The sequence below is a fragment of the Pipra filicauda genome, unplaced genomic scaffold (assembly GCF_003945595.2).
Source record: "Pipra filicauda isolate LSUMZ 115617 unplaced genomic scaffold, ASM394559v2 scaffold25_size4600443_pilon, whole genome shotgun sequence".
Lineage (NCBI taxonomy): Eukaryota > Metazoa > Chordata > Aves > Passeriformes > Pipridae > Pipra > Pipra filicauda.
Genome location: NW_024104376.1, coordinates 1,680,554 through 1,703,324, shown reverse-complemented (window position 1 = coordinate 1,703,324; position 22,771 = coordinate 1,680,554). Strand labels below are relative to the sequence as shown.

The 22,771-nt window shown below is 40.6% G+C and overlaps 1 protein-coding gene across 1 annotated transcript in view; it reads left to right on the top strand.

Annotated features, from left to right (window-relative positions):
• Positions 1-21,085, top strand: part of ATAD2 (ATPase family AAA domain containing 2) — a 30,344-nt gene extending 9,259 nt beyond the window's left edge. The window contains exons 9-28 of the mRNA XM_027726972.2: positions 249-341; positions 1,256-1,364; positions 1,582-1,697; positions 2,443-2,617; positions 3,242-3,330; positions 3,592-3,751; positions 5,167-5,257; positions 5,669-5,983; positions 7,071-7,176; positions 8,528-8,711; positions 10,221-10,406; positions 11,629-11,764; positions 11,879-12,075; positions 13,819-13,978; positions 14,196-14,318; positions 14,415-14,555; positions 15,706-16,056; positions 16,746-16,870; positions 18,592-18,720; positions 20,183-21,085. Coding sequence (XP_027582773.1) covers positions 249-341; positions 1,256-1,364; positions 1,582-1,697; positions 2,443-2,617; positions 3,242-3,330; positions 3,592-3,751; positions 5,167-5,257; positions 5,669-5,983; positions 7,071-7,176; positions 8,528-8,711; positions 10,221-10,406; positions 11,629-11,764; positions 11,879-12,075; positions 13,819-13,978; positions 14,196-14,318; positions 14,415-14,555; positions 15,706-16,056; positions 16,746-16,870; positions 18,592-18,720; positions 20,183-20,221 — 3,025 coding nt within the window. The 3' untranslated portion in view covers positions 20,222-21,085. The remainder of the gene's footprint in view (positions 1-248; positions 342-1,255; positions 1,365-1,581; positions 1,698-2,442; positions 2,618-3,241; positions 3,331-3,591; positions 3,752-5,166; positions 5,258-5,668; positions 5,984-7,070; positions 7,177-8,527; positions 8,712-10,220; positions 10,407-11,628; positions 11,765-11,878; positions 12,076-13,818; positions 13,979-14,195; positions 14,319-14,414; positions 14,556-15,705; positions 16,057-16,745; positions 16,871-18,591; positions 18,721-20,182) is intronic.
• Positions 21,086-22,771: the final 1,686 nt, after the last annotated feature.

The following is a 22,771-nucleotide window of genomic DNA, read 5'->3' as shown; positions in this document are numbered from 1 at the left end:
CATAATGTTAAGTGCAACTCTATAATCTGTGTGAGAGGGAGTAAATGGACAAAAGGAGTAACTTGGTTAAGAAATTTCTTTGCTAAGAAAATCAAATTTTGCTGTCACAAGGAAAATCACGTAATGTACTTTGAAATCAGATTCATAAGGAGTACAATGATCTGGAAACTTTATAGATCTCACTTTAAATTTTGATATTACTTACTCTGTATTTTGATTTTTTCACATCTTTGTTTGAATGTTTGCAGACGGAGACACACAGTCCCCAGCAGTGATTCCTCTTCCTCGTCTGATGATGAAGAGGATTTTGAGAGGCAGCGGAAGAACAGAAATTTAAGAAGGTTAATGAAACTGGATAATAGGGGAGGGAGGAGTCTACTTGGGAGGACTTTACATCTGCCTAACTGTGAAGCGTGGCCATCTTCATCTTGCATGCTTTGTAATTTCTGGCAGTCCTGTCTGTTGGTGCTGCCAACTGTAACTGGACTCTCTGCAGCTGGATTTACACAATTGATTTTGATAAGCAATTTGATTTCTAGGTGAGAATGGATGTAGGAACACTTTGATGTAAGTTCCTAGTGTAAAATTCTACTGCTCCTGTGCTTTACAGTAGTTGATTCAGAAAGAAAACCATCATAACAGAGAATGCTATAAATAGAGAAAATGATGGAGGTTTTGTTACTTAACAAATGCTCTAGAAAAACTATTTTAGTAACACTCTAACAAATGAGTTTTCAGCCTGACATCTTTCAGATGTGTGTCTTCTGGCACACACATTCCATAGGCCTTGGGAAGGACCAGCAGTGCCAGGCAGCCTTTGTAATGTTAATCCCCACTGAAACGAGTATTGTCTTGGGCTGTAACTAATAAGGTATAGAAGCTAAAAGAATTTGAAAGGTAATAGTGTGCTTGGGGGAGGTGGTTTCTTCCATCACACAAAGCAGTGTCAGTCCATGGTCTACATGTAACAGAGTAACTTGTTCTAAGCTTGTACTCCTATATGTGTTTTGTTGATTGGCATGGATATTTGTAAGTGCTAAGAGCTATTAAAATAATTAACTGAGTTTAATGTCTGGAGTGACCATTTTTATTTATTTACTCATGGCCATTAAATGTAAAACAGATCAAACAAATATTTAACTATTCAGGAAGTTTATGCTCATTTATAAGACTGTCTGCATTCACTTACTATCATTAGAAAATCAAAAATCTGCATCATAACTTAGAAAGCAACTTTCTCTTAAATTCAAATCAGGTCTCTTCCTGGCAACTTTCGAAAAGGTGATTTAAAGGGAGCTCATAAGGATCGCATGAAAATTGGAGCAAGTCTGGCTGATGTTGATCCAGTGAAAATAGATTGTTCAGTAAGTATTTTTACTTCATTGTGAGATGTTTTCAGTATTTATGAAAGCTTTCAGTAATGGGCTGTCTACACCTACCCTGGCTTACAGTTTTCTTTCAAGAGATTTGAAAACTTGCACAAACGTTTCCTTTGTGCTGACATCTGATTCCTGGTGGAACCTTACAGAAGTTGCAGCTTTCTTTAACATATAAAATGTGTTCTGCTGATTTCATCTTTAGGTACGATTTGATGGCGTGGGTGGTCTTTCTGACCACATTTCAGCTTTAAAAGAGATGGTCGTTTTTCCATTGCTTTATCCAGAAGTCTTTGAGAGGTTCAAAATTCAACCTCCAAGGTAACAGATGCTGTTTAAAACTGTAACTGTATTATAAGTTTTCAGGAAAATATTCAACTGAGGTATTATTATGTTTCTATGCTTCAAAATTTTAAGCAGTGTTGGTGGGTTTTTTTAGCAGTAGTAAAAAGTAATTTTTAAAAAATGGATAGAATCCAGTGTACATGTAGGTTCAGAGATTTACTGTGTGGCAAGACTATGCTTTAAAAGTGTGTTGCCTTTAAAAGGGGGAGTTGGAGTGTTTTTCTTTTGAGTTCTATGTGCAAGTGGACTTGATCAGTTTGTAAGCAGGAGGGAATTATCTATTGGTAGTGAACTGCAGTTTGTTTTGTGGAAGTCCAGTTGTCTCTCCCCCAACTATGGTTTTTTTCAAGAGTTCCAGTATCAGTTTTACAACTGATTGAACTTGCAACTAGAACTTTGCAGTGTTTGTTGTGCTTGAGCTAAAATAAGAATCTGACTGCTTCTTACAGAGCTATATTAGTTCTGTGTTACAAAATGAAATTATAGAGATTTAATTGTTAGCTTTATATGTTCTTGGTCAGCAAAACTCAGTCATGGTATATTGAAATAGGACTTTGGATCCTTTCCTTTCAGTAACTTTAAAAATATTACAAACAATTGAAAGAAAATTTTATTTAGGCAAGAATAGTTCTGTTTTAGGGATGGAGGTTGTAACAGGTACTTTTCTATGATGTTTTTTTCTTACACCAATTTTTTTTTTTTACTTTTTTTTAAATTCCAGAGGCTGTCTATTCTATGGTCCACCAGGGACTGGAAAGACGCTGGTTGCTCGTGCACTTGCAAATGAATGCAGCCAAGGTGACAGGAGAGTAGCCTTTTTTATGAGAAAAGGTGCTGACTGCCTGAGTAAATGGGTCGGGGAATCTGAACGACAGCTTCGTTTGTTATTTGATCAGGTAAGGTTCAAAGTGCCTTGTGTTCTCTCTGAGCTGTAACTAATTTTCCGTGGTCAAGAAGAACTCATTCTTTTTCATATTTTGTCAGCTCCTTCCACTGAAATGGGATTGTTAGTGTTTCCTTTGTCAGTGGGGTTTTTAGGGGCTTGAAGTTTTGAGATGTAGCGTGAAAGATTAGTAAAGCGATCAAGAAAACCTTCCAAAGCAACACACACCTGTCACTCCTTGCCTTACAAAAAAAAACCAAAAAAGGCTTCAAGATACAAGAGATGGTGGCTTTCAATCAGAGGGAAACAGAGGCAGGCTGAAAGCATGATCATTTAAATTGGTAAAACAGGTTGCTTCCAGAACATGTAATTAAGTCCCAGCTCTGTTGTTGGTAGTTGCCAAATAGCTGTAAAAACTGCTGGTGTGATTTGTTTCCTGTTGCCCAGTCTCAGTGAGCTGCCATAGGCTGCTGCCTTCTTTTACTCCTGCCACTTTACCACATTAGCTCAATTAGTTGAGATCCCTGATGCTGCTCTGAAAAATCTAGTTCCAGTGACTTTACAACCATAATGTTGTTCCTGCATTTCTCCTTCAAATAGTTTTCCTGGTGTCAGTATTCCTATGCTTCCATTGTAGGCCTACCAGATGCGACCTTCAATTATTTTCTTTGATGAGATCGATGGCCTTGCTCCTGTACGGTCCAGTAAACAAGACCAAGTTCATAGGTAGGGCATGTTTTGTATCTACATAGAAGGCTGCTTGATCTTTGTGAAAAGAAGACCACAACCTATTTAACTTGATGTGGCACATTCATTTATCCTGAAAACTAGTAATTCAGTACTACTGAATTTCAGATTATTTTTAAACACTAATTGAAAACCATTTGCTAAGCTTGATAGCAACACACAAGGTCTATGTTACCTTATCTATGTGGAACTCAAGATGATTTACTAAACTGCTGAATGAAAATTGTACTTTTCTGTTAGCTCGGTTGTATCGACACTTCTGGCACTTATGGATGGCTTAGAGAGCAGAGGAGAAGTTGTGGTAATTGGGGCCACCAACAGACTGGATTCTATAGATCCTGCTTTACGACGACCAGGACGCTTTGATCGAGAGTTCCTCTTCAGCTTGCCAAACAAAGAGGTCAGAACTTCAACTCCACCTTAATGCCAGTGGGGCAGAGTCCATCTTAGAAACCAACCCCTGTAACAGGGCAGCATTGTGGAGCAGCGAAAGTCTCTGTCAGTGTTGTACAACTTGGACAAACGAGGGCTGTCTGGAGAGACTGTGTTGTACCATGGAGGGCAGACCTGGTACTGAATATGTATCAGTAAGAGGATTGCAACAGGCCGTTAGTGCTCTAGTTTTGGTTTCTCTGTGACCAGCAAAGTCTATGGCGTTCTGCTAGTCACTGAAATGTTTAAGAATGAATGTGCAAATAAGTTATAAAGTACTGCTATAGCTTTGTGAAAGTGAAAGAAATGCTGTACAGGCAAGAATTCCTTTTTGGTTAACAAAAACTTTGATCAAGGCTGGTGCTAGAGTGAACGAAGTATGTTGGGATGTGACATTTCTACTGGTACTTAGTAATACTGGGACTTAGACAAAAATGTGAAGTCACTGCACAGGGGAAGGGCTGGAGAAGCTTCTAGTTCAGTGGCAATAGCTAAGCAATTAAAAAAAATAGGTATTTAGCAACCAAAAAATATTGGAGGGAGGCATTGGGCAAAACAGGAATACTCTGTTTTCTTTCTGGCTACAGCTGATATTTCTTTTCCTTAGCACTTTTTGGAAAGAGGATAAAAGCCATATTGGACTGAAGGCTAGTAAAAGTGCACTAAACAGTGCAGTTAACACAAACATTTGTCTCCAGTTTTTATCTGCTCTCAGGAGCAGGAGAGAAGGTGCCATAAAATAGATCTAATACACAATTCCTACTATGAAAGAATTCTAGAAATCTGCCATAATTGGTCTGTGTACTAGAAAATACTTAAATAATTCAGTGAAAGTCTTGCTAAGATCAGAGATGGGGATAGGCAACGTTTGACATTATCTGGATGAGTGACAATCATTTGAGTCATAATTATTGTTCTTCTTGGTAGTAACTGTAGCAATTGGAAATGGAGTGCTAGGACTGTTTTCCTTGGATGAGCTGGCAGAAGAGCAAATTTGATGAACTAATGAGACTGTCACTGTAAAATTTTGCTGAATTTGAGAGAATTTTCTTTGAAAAATCTGTTTCCAGATAAGTTTGGGGTTTTTTACTACAATTTTTTCCTCAGAATTATTAGGTCTCACACTTGTGAAAACTCATTTTTTATGGAAGATGTAAATGCCTTTTATTTCACTGCAGCCCCCAGCAAGAGTTTAATGTAACAGGATGAGAATACTGAAATTTCCTTGTTGAAAAAGAGAGCACATTAACTGACCTTAAGTATTTTAAAGTTTAGCAGATAAGAAAAGTATTTGTATTAGTGTGAGGGGTTTGGGGGTTTTGCGTTGTGGTTGTTTTAAGAGAAAACTTAGGGCAAACTAAAATTCAACTGTTTTGTTTTCAGGCAAGAAAAGAGATTTTCAAAATTCACACACGAGACTGGACCCTGAAGCCATTGGACAAGTTTCTTGAAGAGCTGGCTGAGAAATGTGTTGGTAAGTTTGAAAATAGCATGGGTTACTGCACACAACTTGAGTCGTAGGGAACCAGAGCTTGTCCCAGGCAGTGCTCGAGCTCCTGTGCCTTGCAGAGCGAGGCAGTGGGGCAGCTGGCATGCCTTGGAAGCAAACAAAGTTTTCTTTTTTTTTCAGAACACTGATAGGGTTTGGGACATCTTTTCCAGGAGCAAAGTTTTGAGTAGGAGGCTGCTGCTGAAGTGCAGGATATCGGGCTGTGAGCCACATAAAAAAACTTCTCTGTGATGCAGTAATTCTTTAAATTATTGCTTATCCTTTTAATTTTTGGCTGCGTGCAAAGTCTTCCAGTGTTGCACTTTAGCAATCTTGGCCTTGACTTCGGTGTTGCCTGAGACTGACACAACATGTGCTTCATGTTTTGTTTATTAGGCTACTGTGGTGCTGACATTAAAGCCTTGTGTGCTGAAGCTGCTCTCTGTGCTTTGCGCCGCCGGTATCCTCAGATATACGAAAGGAGCGAGAAACTGCAGTTAGACGTCACTTCGATTAAAATAACAGCAAAGGATTTTGTCATGGCCATGCAGAAAACTGTTCCAGCTTCACAGAGGGCTGTGGCTTCACCTGGACGAGCGCTATCACCTATTTTAAAACCGCTGTTGGAAAATACATTGGAAAGAATTTTACGAGGCTTGCAGAGAGTATTTCCCCATGCAGAACTTGCACTAAAGAAGGACCAACAGCAAGGTATAACAACAACATCCATTTGTTTAAAATTCTGCCAATGCAAAAACTTGTGATCTGTTCAATAACATACACAAACCTCTCAATCATAATGACAGTTTAATTTTATATCTGTACAGCATGGGATGGGAGCTGTGAGTGACTCGCAGTATACAGTAGAGAACTGTGTTCTCTGCTGGAGCACCCTGTTTCTGAGAGTAGCTAACATCACATAATTTGTAGAGATGGATCAAAAGTTTAATATATGAGCACCTCTTTCCAAATAAATGCTTACATGCAGGGAGAAGTATTGTTACATAAATGCTTCTGCTTCCTGTCTTAAGAATGTCAGAACCATGGTACAAGTTGTTTAAGCTAAATACAGTTTTAACTATCATGACTTTTAGCTATCATGACTTTTAGCCATTTAGTTTATCAGTTGGTGAGAACAAATCAATATTGATAAACTCTCCTGATTAATGGAGATCTGGGAATAGTTAGTTACCATGCTAATCCCTGGAGAATATCCTCCCAGTAGAGTTGGTAGATTGTTTGCATTGGTAAAACAGGGGCAGAAACCCACCAACACAATAAAAGCATTGGGGCTGGGGGATGGGTAATTGCATCCCCTCTCTTGTCTGCCTCCCATTATCTCCTCCTTTGGTGATCTTTGGGGAGCCTTATTTAGAAGATAGGTGGGTCTTTTGTATTCTGACTGACTAGTCACGGACAAATGGAAACCTGGGGCCGTCAGGTTCACTTCATTTCTCCACATCTAGTGGGGGAACCTGTTCCAAAAAGAAGTGACCTCTGTGTTTTTCAGGTGTCTATGAACTACAGTAGTTGTTCCTAATCATCTTTATTCTAAGGAAAAAAGCCTCTCAAGTTTTTGTCAGAAGAGAGATAATACCTTATGCAAATCATGGGATGTAGGACAGCTTTAGGTCTGTGGTAGAATGAACTTTTCAGAAAACAGCATTCAGTGTGTACTCTAAAATGATGGAATACAAGAGAATGGTTTCCTGCACTGATTTCAAAGGTGTATTAATGCAAGAGTGAGATTTGGACTATTTAGGAAAATTAACAAAGATCTCATGTCTTCCTGTTTTAGGAAATGATGTGATTGACACTGATGAGGAATCACCATCAATTTTTGAAGAGAGGCCAACTCATAAAGTGCCTGATCGTGAAAAGGCAGAATTCCTCACTTTTAGCAGGTCCGTGTTTGTCCCCTTTATGTTTATATTTTTAAGATGGTCAGGTCTGTAAACTGTTTTGTTGTGAGGGGTGCTGGGTGAAGAAGTGATGAGTTCGGAGGGGGTGATCAATATTTGCAAGAAGTAAGTGCAGAGATCCAACTAGGTGCTAATGTTCTGAGTGCACTGCCCTGACTCATCACACTGAATGGTCCAGTCCTATTTTCCTAAATCAAAGTGATCCACAGATTATTAGAACATGTTGATTTAATCCATGGTATTCCTTGAAAGACTTGAGACCCAAAAAAATGCGCTGTCTGCCCTTTTAGCTTAAAAAAAACCCTGTGGATTTATGTAGCTATCTTTTGCCCTTCTGCCTTCCAAGACTGTTAAACCAGTAGCAGATTATGTAGCAGAAAAAAAAATATAAATAAGAAATAGTTTGTTAAAACACTGTGAAAGACACTGAAACAATGTCTGCATTTTGTACCTTTACCCTACTGAATTTATTAATCTTTTGATGTTTTCATTTTGGAAGTCAGTCATGTGAGCCAACAGTTGAAGCAGTAGATTATTGTTGTCACTGTTGGGTCAGTTATTCTGCCCCCTTTCTATAGCTGTGCTGTCCAGAAGACGTGACCTGCTGAGCCTGGTTAGGTCTCTAGGACCTTTGACTTCAGCAAGTAAAGGTACAGCAGTACTGTGGTGGAAGAAACCATAACCCTCTTCACAAGTGTGTTTCATGCTAGTAAAGTTGAGATTATTAGGGAATTAATAGACAATTCAAAGATGAAAACATTAGAATGAAGGAATAAAATAAAGGTACTGCTGTATTTTAACCAATTCAATTGTGTGCTTCTTCAAATACAGCTAACATGTTTCAGTGCCCACATTAATTTTTTTCTTAGAAATGCTGTTCTGTTCTGTGCTTCCCACCATCTCCAGGAGGTACGGCCAAATTTTAGCTACACTTCACAGGTGCAAAGTTATTTAAAGTCAAGACACACTGAAAATGGTTGTGTAAGGGCAGTGAAGAGATCCAGACTGCTTTATGCTGAGAGAGTTGTATTTCTGCTCCATATCAGGTTAATGACCAATTGTTATGTGTGTATTTGGCTAGACAGTCCCTCTGTGATATTTAAGAGCTGTTACTTAACCCAGCCAAAGGAGTAACAGACATGCTGGGGACTGGCAGGATTTCTCAGTGGAGGTTTGGTACCAGTTTGTGAGAAAATAGGCTTTGATAGTCTTCCTGATCACAGACCAGCTTATTATTTGGCGGAACATGAAGCGTATTTACAATTAAAAAAGTTAACATCTGTGCGCCTATTAATCACCCGTCTTTAAACGTGTTTTCTTCTTGCTGTTGTAGAAATCCTCGTTGCCAGCCAACATCTTTCAGACCACGGTTCTTATTAGTTGAAGATCCAGGGTGTGGGCAAGCTTTTCATTTGGCACCTGCAGTGATACATGCCCTGGAAAAGTTTCCTGTTTATACACTAGACCTGCCTGCTTTGTTTGTTAGCACCACATCCCCGGAAGAAACATGTGCACAGGTATCTGTTTTTCTCTTTATTCTTGTAGGATTCATGAACTGTATAAAAACCAGTGAAATAAGCAAAATTCATTGTTAATTGGAGGTGGCCTGACTTGAATGTACTGTTATGTTTACTTCTGTCTGGAAATCCACTTTTCTTCTAGATGAAATGATACCATATAAAGATACTATATACAACCATGTTTTCCATTTGAAATGAAACAGGGAGGATGTTGCTAGCAGCTCAGAAAGAAGGGAGGTGCTGCTAATAAAGCCCTCTCTGTGGCAAGAAATCCTGTTGATCTCGGTGGGATCCAGAAAGTTTTTATTGCTTCTTAAGGCTCTGTGCTCCCAGTAGATGGCACTGCATCAACCTGATGGCATCATGCACTTTCTGAAGCCTTATCTTTTATTATATTTGTAGGGCAGTCAGGGTTTTGGGGAAAAGAAGTGTTTATTTTTTTACATATACAACTTCTACTGCTGCAATACATGCAGTAAAGGCGTTGAAATTCATGTACACTGGTGTGCTTTCCTTAACTAGGAAAATTAAACATAAGCAGATTAGTCCTGTTTTCCTCTTTTCAGTTTTAGGTAGGAAATCCGTTTTGTATTAAAATATTTTGAGCTCTAGTAGCAGCACTTGGGAGCTGTATGAGTCAGGACAGACACATTCCATGACTGGATACTCATTTGTCACATAGGAGGAACAATGCCTTTTTTGCTGTGGGATCTTTGGACATGTAACTACCCTCTCTAGTCACTGCCTGGACATACCACATGTGCTTCCCACCTTGCAATAGGAACTCCCTGAATATTTTTAATCTGACAGGGTCCATGGAGAAATTTGTTATGTGAAAGGACTGTTGGCACTTCCCTCATGGAATAGATGGATGTTGTCTTTTGTGTACTGAGGTGCCATCTGAAAGCAGTGGCTTGTCCTCTTCCAAAGCACATCATCTCATCTGGTGGATCCTTTGGTAATGAGAAGTTGAGTGATTTAGCTCTTCAGGCAGGCTAAAGACTGGTCACCTCTTAGAAAATGTGCTTGAAAATATGAATTGTAACCAGGTGTATTGTACCGTGCCAGCCCTTGTCTTCTCACATAGGTCTTTGTTTGTTCAGTCTGTGCTCCTGTGTCTTGGGTATGTGCCTGCTCTGAACTGAAAATGCTGTGGTCACAAGTGTGGCCATTTCTCCAGGCTAATGCATCTTGCTGAAGGGTTAGTCCTGTTTTTTCAGGTACACCACCACATTGGCTGAGTTCTGAGGCTCTTTAGGAGTTATCTTACACCTAAGTAGTTTTGAAATCAGGTAGAGATTTGGGTTGGTTTCTGTCTGCATAGCAATGTCTATATTTTTGTCAAAGTGAAAATTTTACCTTATTATGAAGGAGTTGTTCATTTACTGTTTTGTCTTGATGTTTTGATGTCATGTACTCCTCTTACATAAGACAGTTTGACTGGTAGCTATGTAGTAGCCTATTTTACATGATGTAGTTTTCTCAACCAAGCTTTCATTTCACCAGCTAATGCAAGAAGCTCAAAGAACAGCACCAAGTATTATGTATGTCCCACAAATCCCTTTATGGTGGGAGACTGTTGGACCTACAGTGAGAGCTGTTTTTACGACACTACTGCAGAACGTTCCAACGTTTGCTCCGGTTTTGCTCCTTGCAACATCTGATGTGCAACACGAAGATCTCCCAGAAGAGGTATTTCTGTCGATACTGTTCTTCCTTTTTCACTCTTCCTTTTTTGGTTGTTAATTTATAACTCCTGGAAGCCTGGAGTACTGTGCCTGTCTCTTATTACTTAGGCACCCAAACCCAGTCTCTTGAAATCTGCTTAGACAAAACAGTGGTGAAAGCATTTGTCTGAAATGTTTTCTGAGTAAAGAGATTGACTTTGGCCCAACTCTTTCACCCTTCTCACACATTCATGCTTATTAGACAGATGTACAAATTTGCTTAAGCATTCATTTCAGTGATTCAATATAGTTAGGTGTGTAGTTGGTGAAGAATATAAGGTGCTTGAGATATAGCTAGGAAAAAGATTGTGTTTCTGAAAATGTTTTTACTGAAAAAGTACAGTAGTCACACTGTTACTGACGGAATATCATTTCAAATTTAAATAACTTCATAAAAATTTTGATTTCTTTATAGGCTAGAAAGCTAGGATCCAAATTCCATCTCAGTAGCTTGGAAATCAAGTTTTAGTTATATTCCTTAACAAAAATCAGTAAGAGTACATGCTGAGCTTCCTAGACATCTCTGGTGGTACAACTGCCCCCCCCCCCCAAGCTGTACTGTGATCTCAGAACAGACACCTGAGAGTGTGCATTAAAGGAAGGTGTTCAAAATGTGGATATGCTGCTCTGATCATTTTGTCTTGGTAGCACTAGTTTTTATACTGTTAATAAATGCCTTCTAAATTAAGGAATAAAATTCCTTCCATACCTTCTGGTAATAGAGATGGGAAAATGGAGAGTACAACTTGGAAGTATGCAACTTTGGACACCTCACTTTAATTAATTAAAAATAAAATTTATAAAGCCATCTTACCAAAAAGCTGGCACTGGTAAGCTGAACCTTGCCTGTTCCCTCTATTGTTGCCATATTCAAGCTAAAGGACAGCAAGGCAGGTAAATACAAAATAAGCAGCCTTGGAGGTGGTGAATGTGACCCCTGTCTTAGTGGTTTATCATACCTTTTTTTTCATGGTGCCGTAACTGTAGAAGGTGTTTCTCAGAGCAGGTGTTTTAATTTGCTATGTTACGAAAATCTAGCCTTTTAAGGCCAAGAAGATAACTTTTCATAGCTTATTTACCCAGATGAACATTCAGTTAAATTTAGAAAGGTACTCATCTTTTTGAAATAGAATATAAAGAATTTGTGTGGCCTTATATCTGAAATGCCTTTTCTTCTCATGCTTTAGATAAAAGTATTGTTTAATAATGACTGTGAAGAAGTTTTCAAAATCCAGTGGCCTACCTGTGCTGAAAGGAGAAGTTTTTTTGAAGACTTAGTTATGAAGCAAGCTGCTAAACCTCCTGCATCAAAAAACAATGCAGGTGAGGATATTCTAAGTATAAAATTTTGCTAACTGTAAGTTAACAGTGTTTTGCTTTTTCATGGATTTGTATTTGAATACCACCAATTGACTAAATTTTTCTGATTAATTGAAGCTCGGCGGCCACTGGAAGTCCTGCCTGTAGCACCACCACCTAAGCCTCGACAGCTGACAGAGGAAGAAATGAGACAGCTGGAGGAGCAGGAAGAGGATACATTGCGTGAACTTAGGATTTACTTAAGGGACGTGACTCACAGACTGGTCATTGATAGACGTTTCAGAGCATTTACAAAGCCTGTTGACCCAGAGGAGGTAAATTATTGTTGATCTGCAATACCATGATAGCTGTGTGTGTTCACAGTTTCTCTGTGCGTATGTTCCTTGGTGTTTGTGTGCTCTTTCTAGGAAGATTTATCTTTGTTTTTAGGACTGTAATATTCTGAATTTCCAGGAAACTGGAAGTGAATTTTGCTTTTACTTTTGTTGACTCCGTGGGGCTCTCCGAGGTCTTTGAGTGTTCACTGAAGTCCCTGTGTTCCTTCTAAAACCTCTTTAAAACTTAAGAGTATTTCCCTTAGAAGGGACCAACAAGGATCATCTAGTCCAAGTGCCATTTACACCAAATGCCAATACAGTTTGCTCATGAAAAGGCTTTGATATGTAGGTGTGTTACAGCACTGAAAAGTAGAAATCTTTCTTTTTCTCTGTAACTATAAACAGTACCTCTAGGGCTGTTTTAATAAAGCCTAAAGCTCTTTAGTTATCTGTCAGTAGTTTCTGCAAGAACAGGAGTAGAAGCAGCAGTTTGCCAAATAAATTTTCAGATTCTATTCTCAGGGAGCTTTCCTTGGTATAAGATCAACCATATGGACTTGTAGGTTTTTCAATTCCTCTGTAAGACCCCAAGTCTCAAGCAACAAGCTCACTAAAGGGGTTTTACTTTAAAAATATACAAGGCTTCAACAATATCTGCCCTCCAAATATATTAGAAGAGCGCTTGGTTCTTTTAACACCTCAGAGAGAATGCATAGAAGAAAAACTGTACACGTTTTCTCAGAGGGTACTTTTACTGGTACAGTTCAGAAAATAAGGGAACTTGGCAAAAGTTGACAGGGTAACATACAACCAAAATAAAGCATTCTACGAAGCGTTGACTTAGCACATGGTAACACATAAAACTTAGCAAATCCAGCCCATCTGGTCCTAAGTTGCCCAAAATATTAAAAAAGAAGAGTAGGTGAAGAAAAAGTAGAGAAAGAGAGGAATATAGCTACCATCTCTAGATCCAGCTAAATGAGTCTAGAAAATGGTGGGTTCACCATTCACAAAAAGGTGTGCCCTTTCCTCCCCCCGCCCCACACACACTTGAGTCAGTCCAAGCCACTAATGAATATAATAATCCAGTTTCTCACATCCTCCCATATACTTTTATTGAATAAGTGTAAGCTGGGGCACCTACTTCAAAGTCAGCTGTAGTTTTGAGATAGCTTTGTGTTTCAGCAAAGTCCATTCCCCTAAGCATCCACTGACTTGTCATTTCCTTTCCTTGTAGCTTCTGAGATGTGAATAATCTAAACAAACATAGATGTCCTCATGTAAACTACCCTTTAGGCTTCTTTTGTGGTCTGAATAAAGAAATTGGCACCTCTGGGTCCAGTTATCTCATTCTAAAGTAGGTGCCCAGACAGGTGCTTGAAAGGTGAAATTCCTGCAGTCTTTTTCTTGCTGCTAACAAAGACTCTCAGGTGACTTTACTGAGAGGTTTCTTTGTTGTTATTTTCTGAAAGGAAGTGAAATGAATACCGTTCTAGGTGCCAGTTCCCTTCTCTGCCTCACACATGCTTCTGACCTCCCTGCCTTTTTTTTCCCTGTCTTCTAGTCTGTCTCATCAAAGCCAGGTGAAATAGCCCTTCTGTTTTCAAGAAACTAACTGGGTAATTTCTGCATCTCTGGATGTGTTGGGGTTTTTAAGAAGTCCTTTATTTGACTTTATGAAAATAATTACTCTTCATGGCTACTGCATTAAATCTACAAGCACCTATGTTTCCTCTGTAGGTACCTGATTACAATGCTGTCATTAAACAGCCCATGGACCTCTCGACAGTTCTCTCCAAGATTGACATGCACCAGTACCCAACTGCAAGAGATTTTCTAAAAGACATTGATCTAATCTGTAGCAATGCTTTAGAGTACAATCCAGTTAAAGATCCTGGAGGTGAGGATGTGGTTTTATCCCTAATTTGTAAAAATTTTAAATGTGTAAGTTGATAAACGTCATCTGTGGACAGTAGATGTGGAATTAGATAATTTTAAACATCCTCAAAGAGAATTTCTTGCTAGGTTGTGAATGCTGTAGCATTAAATAAACTATTTGGGAAATTGTGATAGACATGTTGATCAGTAACTGCTGCTTTTTGACTGAAAAATTTCAGATCGTCTCCTTAGGCACAGAGCTTGTGCCTTGAGAGATACTGCATATTCTATAGTGAGGGAAGAAATGGATGAAGATTTTGAACAACGCTGCCAAGAAATTAAAGAATCTCGAAAGAAAAGAGGTATGTTTTGTGACACTGAGGATTTCAAGACTTGCCTCAGTATTTGTAACCAGCCACACAAGACACAATTCTTTGCTCTCTCTTATTTATTGCAAGGTTCAGACTGTGCTTCCTCTTACTTCTGTGTAATGCCAAAGGAGGACTCTGTTCCTGCGTGTAAGAAAACAGACCCAAAGTGTAATGAAAAATCAAAGACGCCAGCAGTGCCTGTGGATGCCAGTACCCCCTGCTCTAAAGGCAAGATGCGTTTTATTCAGACTTTCTTGGAGAAGGTGCTGAAGGGACTGCTACATTCTCTGTTCTTGTGACCTGACGTGTTCCTGTGGTGCTTGATTCTTCATGCCAGAGGCATTAAATTTATTAATATGTTTCAAAACATGGGATAAATCCAGAGTTCATTCCTTCAGTGTGGTTATGAGATTCAAGTGGCTGGTTGACATTGTAAGGCACTGGATCAACTGACATTGAATGGCTCTTACATTGCTACCTCTTGAAGTCAAAAATGTTGTACGTGGCAGTTTCTGAATACTTAACTAGTTTTTAGTTACATGCAACAGTGTTTTCCCCTTCCCTGCCCTCTTACCGTGATTTTCAATTGAAGGGGGAAGGGTTAAAAAACAGGGGATCAATAATCAATTATTTCGTCACTTTCCCCATGAAAAGGACATGAAAAAACAAAGGCCCTAGGGTGTCTTTCAGTTAAAACACATGACATGGTGTGACGTTTCCTGGTCTTCCTGGCATGTCAGGGAATTTTGCCTCTGACTGGACCCGTAGGCTTTGTGTGGTACTCCATGAGTACAAAGAATGATGGGTTTTTTTGGAAGACAAAAAGCCAAGTTTGTTTCGAACAAGGTTAACTGAATCAGAAAGCCCATGAGACATAAATCTTTGTGGACAATTTTTTTTTCCAGCACATATTCCTTTAAAAGTGTCTTTTCAATTCTTCCCAACATATGTATAGCTTTTGAAGTTTACAGATTTTGAGATTTTGAAGAAGGACTCCTCTCCAAATGCTTTTCTGTTGTTCACCTGTATTAGATCACATACTAAGTCACCCAATAACCTTACTTTGCAGTAATACTTCCTAACTAAAGTAAGAATTTTCTGCTCATAACAGCTTTTCTGCTCATAACAGCTTGAAGCTGATAGTTTTGTGCATGAAATTCTGTAACTGACTTTTTTTTTTTTTTTTTTTACATCTAGTAGCAAATTGACCCCATTAAATTGCAACTTTTTCTCCAGACATTTGTAGGGAGACAGACAATGGTACTTGAGCTCCTTTGGTCATTTTCCTTGTAAGTCAAGTAAGATGAGGATGCTGGATTTTGAAGGAAGAACTGTTATGGTAATGTTTTGAATGACTTTTTCTTGTGTTTCTTTGTAGATAAGTCAAGAAGAAAACGCAAAAACAACAGAAAGTCGAGTATTGCAGCAAAGAGGAATGTTCAGTTCAATAAAGAGAATAAAATTCCTGAAGACCAAACTGAAGTAGAGAGTAGTGAAGAGTCTAACACGGATTGCACTGAATTTGCATCCTCCCAGGATGCTCCTATTGAAGAATATGAAAATGTACTTCAAGAACGACAGAAAAACAGGACAGAAAATGAAAGAGAGAGAGTTCTCCTTGTGACTAAATGTCCTTCTGGAAAGAAGAGAGAACATTCAGACTTAAGAGAGCAGAGTGAAATGCCAGATTGCCAAAAAGCCGGAACTTCTGAAGATGGAGGTTCAAATGGTAAGTGAAAGGTCAAACAGGTCATTTGCCTCCTTTTTCTTCCTGAGGAGGGTTATAACAACTACTAGGTTTTAGCCTTCTTGAATTCTGTTCTATCTGCTGCATCCCTCTCAAATCAGGACACAGTGTTCTTGCATAATGGTGCTGCCCTTTGAGTTATGCCAGCCAAACTTGTGTTTTTCTGCAGCTGCTGGATTTCTGATTCTGCAGTTTTGTTTTTTAAATGGTATCTAATTGAAAAACAATCGTTGGCTTTCTTTTACTGCATGAGAATCTTCCCAGCAACAAGCAGTGTAAGTTAAAAGCTGTACTTCAAGCAGTAAGGACCCAGTCCTGTGTGAAATAGAAGAGATGAACTACTGTTTGCGGTGTAAGATGTGTTTCCTAACCTAAATTACTTTGGAGTTTTACTGTGCAATCCTGTACTGGCAGTGTGACTGGGTTTTTTCCTGGTTTTACCTGCCTTTTTGTCTAGTGCTTTTTTTTTGTGTGTGCAAGTTTCTAGTTTTTACGGAGCAGTGACTTTTACTAGAAAGAATGTAAAAGTCAAGCATTTATCAGTGAAAAACGGTAACAGTTCTGTCTCTGTTATTGCAGAGAAGTACTCTTTTCCAGGTAAAGGATACTTCATTCATACTGTATATTACAAATAAAGAGAAATCCCGCTTAAGGAATCTGTGTCGTTCCAGATTCCTGGGTACAGCGCGTGACTCGTGCGAGATGTTCTCAGGTGGAAGAAAAACAGCTGGCTTGTGTCAGGAAAGCCGTGAAAATTGGCACACAGAGCGTGTTTGTGGATTACTGTGAGCTCAAAGTAAGTCTAGATTTCAATTTTATTAATACTGAAGTAGAACATTTTCTTGCTACATTTAGAATTGGAAATGAAATCAGTTGTTAACCAATGCAAATTCAAACAATTTATGGGAGGGATATATGGTTTGTGAAATAATTCAACCTGTAATAGACTATGACCATTATTTCCACAGCTGGTTAGACTGCTGTTGTTGCTTTTGGTGAACTAAATTTCAGGAGACTGGGTTCTCTCCCTAGTTTTAGTGTAACAGATCTTGTTAAATTTTAAAAAATCCTACTGACACACACTGCTAGTACTGTTGGTTATTAATGTCTTGGCAATTTTTATGATGGATTGGGCATTGTTTTGGTTTGCTGTTTGCACGTTTTCATTTATTAGGAATTGGAAAAGGACCTTGATTTTTAGCAGTGATGACTTTTAACCTGAACTTAACCTGAGGTTTGAGTTGACCCAAAGCTCATCCTGGATAAAATATTAATACCTGCTTTTTCTCAAATGCTTTCAAAATCCAACATTAGAATTTTGTGTTCATACAGGTACAGTGTCACAAGGCTTTTCCAGTCCCCTGTAGGAGAGAAGGTGCTATCCTAGGATACAGCTGGGGAAAGGGTCAAAAATGGACCTAGCTGCATGGGGTTAAGCAAAGTTCATTTGTGTGAATTGGAGAGGGTAGAAGAAGGACCTGGCCTTCTTCAGGAGATGTTGCAGTGAGGGAGATTTGTGAAATTGATAGGTTGAGGTCCTGGAGGTTGGTCAAATCAGGGCAGGCTGCTGTTTACATACAATGATGAGAAATGGAATGAAAAGAGGGAAACTAACTTCTTAAGGCTGGCTTCCTAAGCAAGCAAATTTCATGAAATTTTGTTCATAGAATCATAGAATATCCTGAGTTGGAAGTGACCCACAAGGATCATCGAGTCCAACTCCTGACCCTGCACAGCACACCCCAAGAATCACACCATGTGACTGAGAGCGTCATCCAAACATTTCTTGAACTCTGTGTCAGGCTTGGGGTCATTGCTACTTCCCGGGGGAGCCTGTTCCAGTGCCCAACCACTCTCTGAATAACTTTTTCCTAATATACAACCTAAACCTCCCCAGACACCGCTTCATGCCATTCCGTTGGGTCCTGTCACTGGTCATCAGAGAGCAGAGATTGGTACCTGCCCCTCTGCTTCCCATCGTGAGGAAGCTCTTGTTCCTATCTGCCTGTGTGTGTAGAGAATCCACATAGGTTTCTCTAGAGCCAGGGTGCTAATAGCACGTGCTAAGTTGTTGCCGGCTGGATAAGTTGTATGGTACAGCCCTTACAGATGTTCCAGCTGTGAGGACAGAGCTACAGTCACGAAATATGTCTTTTAGAAAACTTGTTTTCTTAACATGGGGGTCATTGAAACTTGCTACTTGTGCCAGAGACCTTCTTTGGAACTCACCTGCAGTCAGTAAGCTGGGTGAACCTCCAATCTATAGCTGCTCGGTTTTGTTTGGGGTGATTTTTTTTGTTTGGGGTTTTGGTTGTTTTGGGTTTTTTTATAGTTTATTTGCTTGGTAATAGGCCTAGAACTTGATGAACACACGGAAGAGCATGCAGTCACCTATATGGCAGCAGTTAGAAATAGTTTCATGTGGGATGTTGGCCATGCACCTGTGCCACGTCCTACCTTTTCTGTTTGCAGCTTATCTTGTGCTATTCTTAACTCATATCCGTTTTTTTTCTTCAGCAAGTGTTGCATTCTATCGCCATGCTAACTGAGAACGTCAGTATATTTCGCATGGAAAAACTATACGCTGTTCTTAGCCAGTGCATTTACCAACATCGGGAAGATGGCGACAAAAAGGAATTAGTGAAGGTAATTTCTTTTGTCTTAGAGCACTTTCTGCCATTATTACGTGTGTGTGTGTGTTACACATGTGTATGTGTGCCCTGTGAACATCACACTTATTATAGCATTACTCTTTACTGCTTAGTTGCCTCTGTTACAAGACTTGTTCATTTCAGGCTGGAAAACATTTATCCATTGTTGCATTTTGCTTCAGTGTTGGCAGTTCCAGCAGGAAAAGTCTTTAAGATGCTGGGTCCCCTCAGAGAGCTGTCTCAAAATAGTTGACCTGTCTGTCACTAGTTCTGCTCCAGCACCTTTTCGGGGGTGGGGGGCTGGGAAAAGAGGGTGCTTTTCTCAGTCTGTCGCTTCCTCGTTCTCCCCTTGCGGAGAACATGGTCACACTTGGTAACACTTGTATAGCATTCATTCCATTATTGAAAAGAAATTAATTATGAAACATAAGAAGAATTAGAGACTTTAGTCTCTAGTCTCACCAGACTTTCTTTTTAACTAGTATAGCTCAAGCATCTTTAATTTCATATGTGGGGAGCTTCCTGCCTATGATGGTTTAACAATGCTGTTGAGTCAAATTCTCTAATCTTGCCCTCTAAGAGAGGATTTCCGACTTGTCAGAACTTTGTCAGAAATATTTCACAGGAACCCATGGTCCCAGTCAGGCATTCCCGGTATTGACTTGATTTAGACAGGTTGGATATTCAGTCTTCAGCTTCAAGGTCCTGGAATCCATTTATGTTTCAGGTGGTTGTGCCTAAAAATAGAAGAAATTCTTCATGTCTCTCAGTCTTCCTTAAAAAAACCGGGAAGCCTCTTCTCTTTGGCCCGGGTCACCTTGATCCCTTCTTCCACGCCCAATAGTTAGAACAGACACTCCACTCTGATTGTGCAACAGTGAGGATTATTTGGATCCAGGGATGCCATTCCTGATAAAGGCACCCATTTCTTCTAGAATAATGATATGTTTTAGCATGAGAAGGGATTTGTTTGTTACGTTTGGGGCTTGTGTACTTTTGTGATGGGATTCGATTTCTTTGTTTGTTTTCAACTTTTAAGTTGAGCTTTAATGAAAAAAAAATCTCCTATTCAGAATAACAGCACAAGTCAGTCCAGGAGCAAGTTCTGCTGTATGAAGAGAGAGACTTTAACAAGTATTTATTGAGAAAAGAACAGTTACGGCTTTTAGTTGTGGCTCTTCGGGAACTGTCTCTTTTCTAATTGTTAAAAGCACCATTGATAGAGATCCATAGCCTCTTGGTACAGATCCCTGCAGTTTTTCTAGCCTACACTATTTTGGGTGCATAAGGATGTGTTTGAAGCCAGTGGGTATAGAACGATGTGATGGCAGAAGCAGCTAAATTATTATTAACTACTGTATGTATATACAGATTCTTCCTTCTTTTGATGAAGAGGTAAACAGGGTTCTTAAGCTTGTATTCACACTGACTCCTGATTTGTCTTTTCTTCTTCTTAGGCAATGAAGAAAGAAATTACAGCCTTCAGTGATCCGTGATCCGTGATTTCAGATACCTGACTTCACATAGTCTGTAATGTTTCCTTTTGGTTGCATGCTCTTTTCTTTGCATAACTCAATAAATACTAGTTCTGCACATATATTTATACATATATGAAACAAATATATGTTAAAATTTATTAAGAAAGCTCAAATAAAGTAATTTAATGACTTTTATTTGATATTTCCCTCCTATCTGTGTATATTTTTATGTGACGTATGCTGTGATTGCCTTTAGAACACAGATCTGAATAAATAATTTCAGTACCTGTCTTTAAAAGAAAAACTAACTTGAAACAAAGCAAGATTTACTACTGTAACTTTCTAAGGTAAAGTTTAGTTGTGTTTGTAACAATGGTAATCTTAATGCTGGAGAAAAGCATTTAATATCATTTGTTAGTTAATCAGGTGGCCTGTAGTTGAATTAAGTTGTAAATAGTTTTCTAGTTACCTTGGGAAATTGAAATCTGTTTATTACAAAAAAGTGAATATATTGTTTGCAATAAATATATTGAAGTAAAAGCAAAGCAATATCCTGATTTGAAAATGTATTCCTTCTCAAACCAGCAGAGAAAATTTATCTGTTAATTTGATAGTTATTTTAAAAAATGAGACCAAGTTTCACTGTATCACAACTTCTACAAAAATTCATTCTCATAAAATATGTGGCACAATCCTTTGTTGTTCACACACAGCGTGTGGTGATACTGAACACCGAAATGTGCAATCCCTCTGTTTGGTTTCTTACCTATGTCAATAGTGTTCTTTTTTTGTGTCCTTCTAGTGTGTTTCTTCAAACATTTGTTCGTTATGCACATTTTCTTTTCTCTGTTTGGGTATTAATAAAAAATTAATCTCTTTTTAGTGGTGTGTTGTCTGCTCTGTTTTAATCACAGGGTAATTTTGATCATCAATAACCTTGCACTTACAAACCAGCACAGATATTAAGGTTTTAAAAGAAGAGGTCCATGTGAGCAGCTTCCTCTCCACTCCTGGTGTATGGGTTTTAAAACAAAGGCAAGCCCAGGAGAAAAAGAAAATTTACATTGAAAATTTTAATGTAATATATTACACTGGAAATATAAAAAATGAATTAATGTTACTTTTCCTTAACTTGATCTCTATCTTGGCTGCTGTCACTGCTTTCCAGTGTGACTGGGGGCGGTTTGCTGACTGCATTCCCAAGAGAACTGTTTGGAAAACTGAACAGGAGTGACAGTGTTGCAATGAGGAAGCAGAAACATTCCTGGGATTGAAACTTTTGCTCTTCCAAGCTTTGATCAAATGCTTTCCTGTCACTAGTCTCGCCAGGATACTGTACCTAGGCAGATCTTTAAAAAATGTTTCCAATTGTAGATCTTCGTTTTCCATGACGAGCTATGAACGGTTAAAGGCTCCCACAAGCCACATCTTTATTTTTCTCTTTCTCAGGGAAACGGCCACATTTTAGTGTCTGACCCAAAACACAGCACATAGCGATGAAAGAAATAGTATATGGAAACGTTTTTGAAAAGGGTGCAGCGAGAGTAAAAACCAAATATTGACTAAAATATTTTATATATACTAAAGTGAGAGAGATATCCTTTCCTAAAGTTCTGTAACTAAACAAAAAACCAAACAAACAAAGAATGGGGCGGACTCTCTTTCCTCAGAGCCGCTTCTCTCCTTTGGGGCTCTGACCCTGCGGCCGTGTCCTCCCTCGGCGGCACCTCAGGGCTTGGAGTCGCTGAAGAGCCTTCCCGAGGCTGGAGGCGCCGCTGCCCTGACAGCCCGTCCCGGGCGCGGCGGGAGGGCCGAGCGCGGAGCCGAACTTTGCCGACGGAGGAGCGGCTACGGCGGCACCGCCGCCGTCCGGGAACTCCGGCCCTGCCGCCCCCGCTCCTCCCCGCCCGGCCCAGGAGCCGCCGGCGCCCCCAGGGCCGCGGCGCTGCGGGGCCGGGGCAGCCCCCCGCGCCCGGTGTCCGCCGCCCGACGGGCGGGGCGGCGGGAGCGGCTCCGCCCCCGCTCGCTGCCAGGGCGGCTGAGGCTGCGGCCGCGCTCCTCGCGTTCGCCGCGCTCCCGCCCCGGGGCAGCGCCGCGCCGGGAGGATGCGAGTGGGCGCCGCGGGGCGAGGCGAGGGCGCGGGCGGCCGCGGCGTTGGGAGCTCCTGGCCCATCCGCCGCCCCCCCGCCCCGAAAGAAGTGCAGTAGTTTGTGGAGCGCAAGATGGCGGCGCGGCTGTGAGCGCAGGCGGCGGGCGGGCGGCGGCGCGGGCTGAGGGGGCGAGGCGGAGCGGCGCCGGCAGGTAGGGGCTCGCTGGGGGGGCTTTCGGCGCCGGGAGGCGGGAGGTCGATCCCCGCTCCCCGGGGAGGCGGTGCTCTGCGCCCGCCCCCGCTTCCCCCGGGAGCGGCCCAGGCGCTCCCCCGGCGGCGACGGGACAGCGCCGCCGCCCCGGGGCGAGGGCGGCTCCAGCGGGCGGGGGCGGGCGGGCCGGGCCCGGCAGGGACGGCGCCCGCGGCGTGGGCGCGGTGGGGCGGCCGCGCCCCGCCCGCCTCCCCATTGTCTGGCGGCG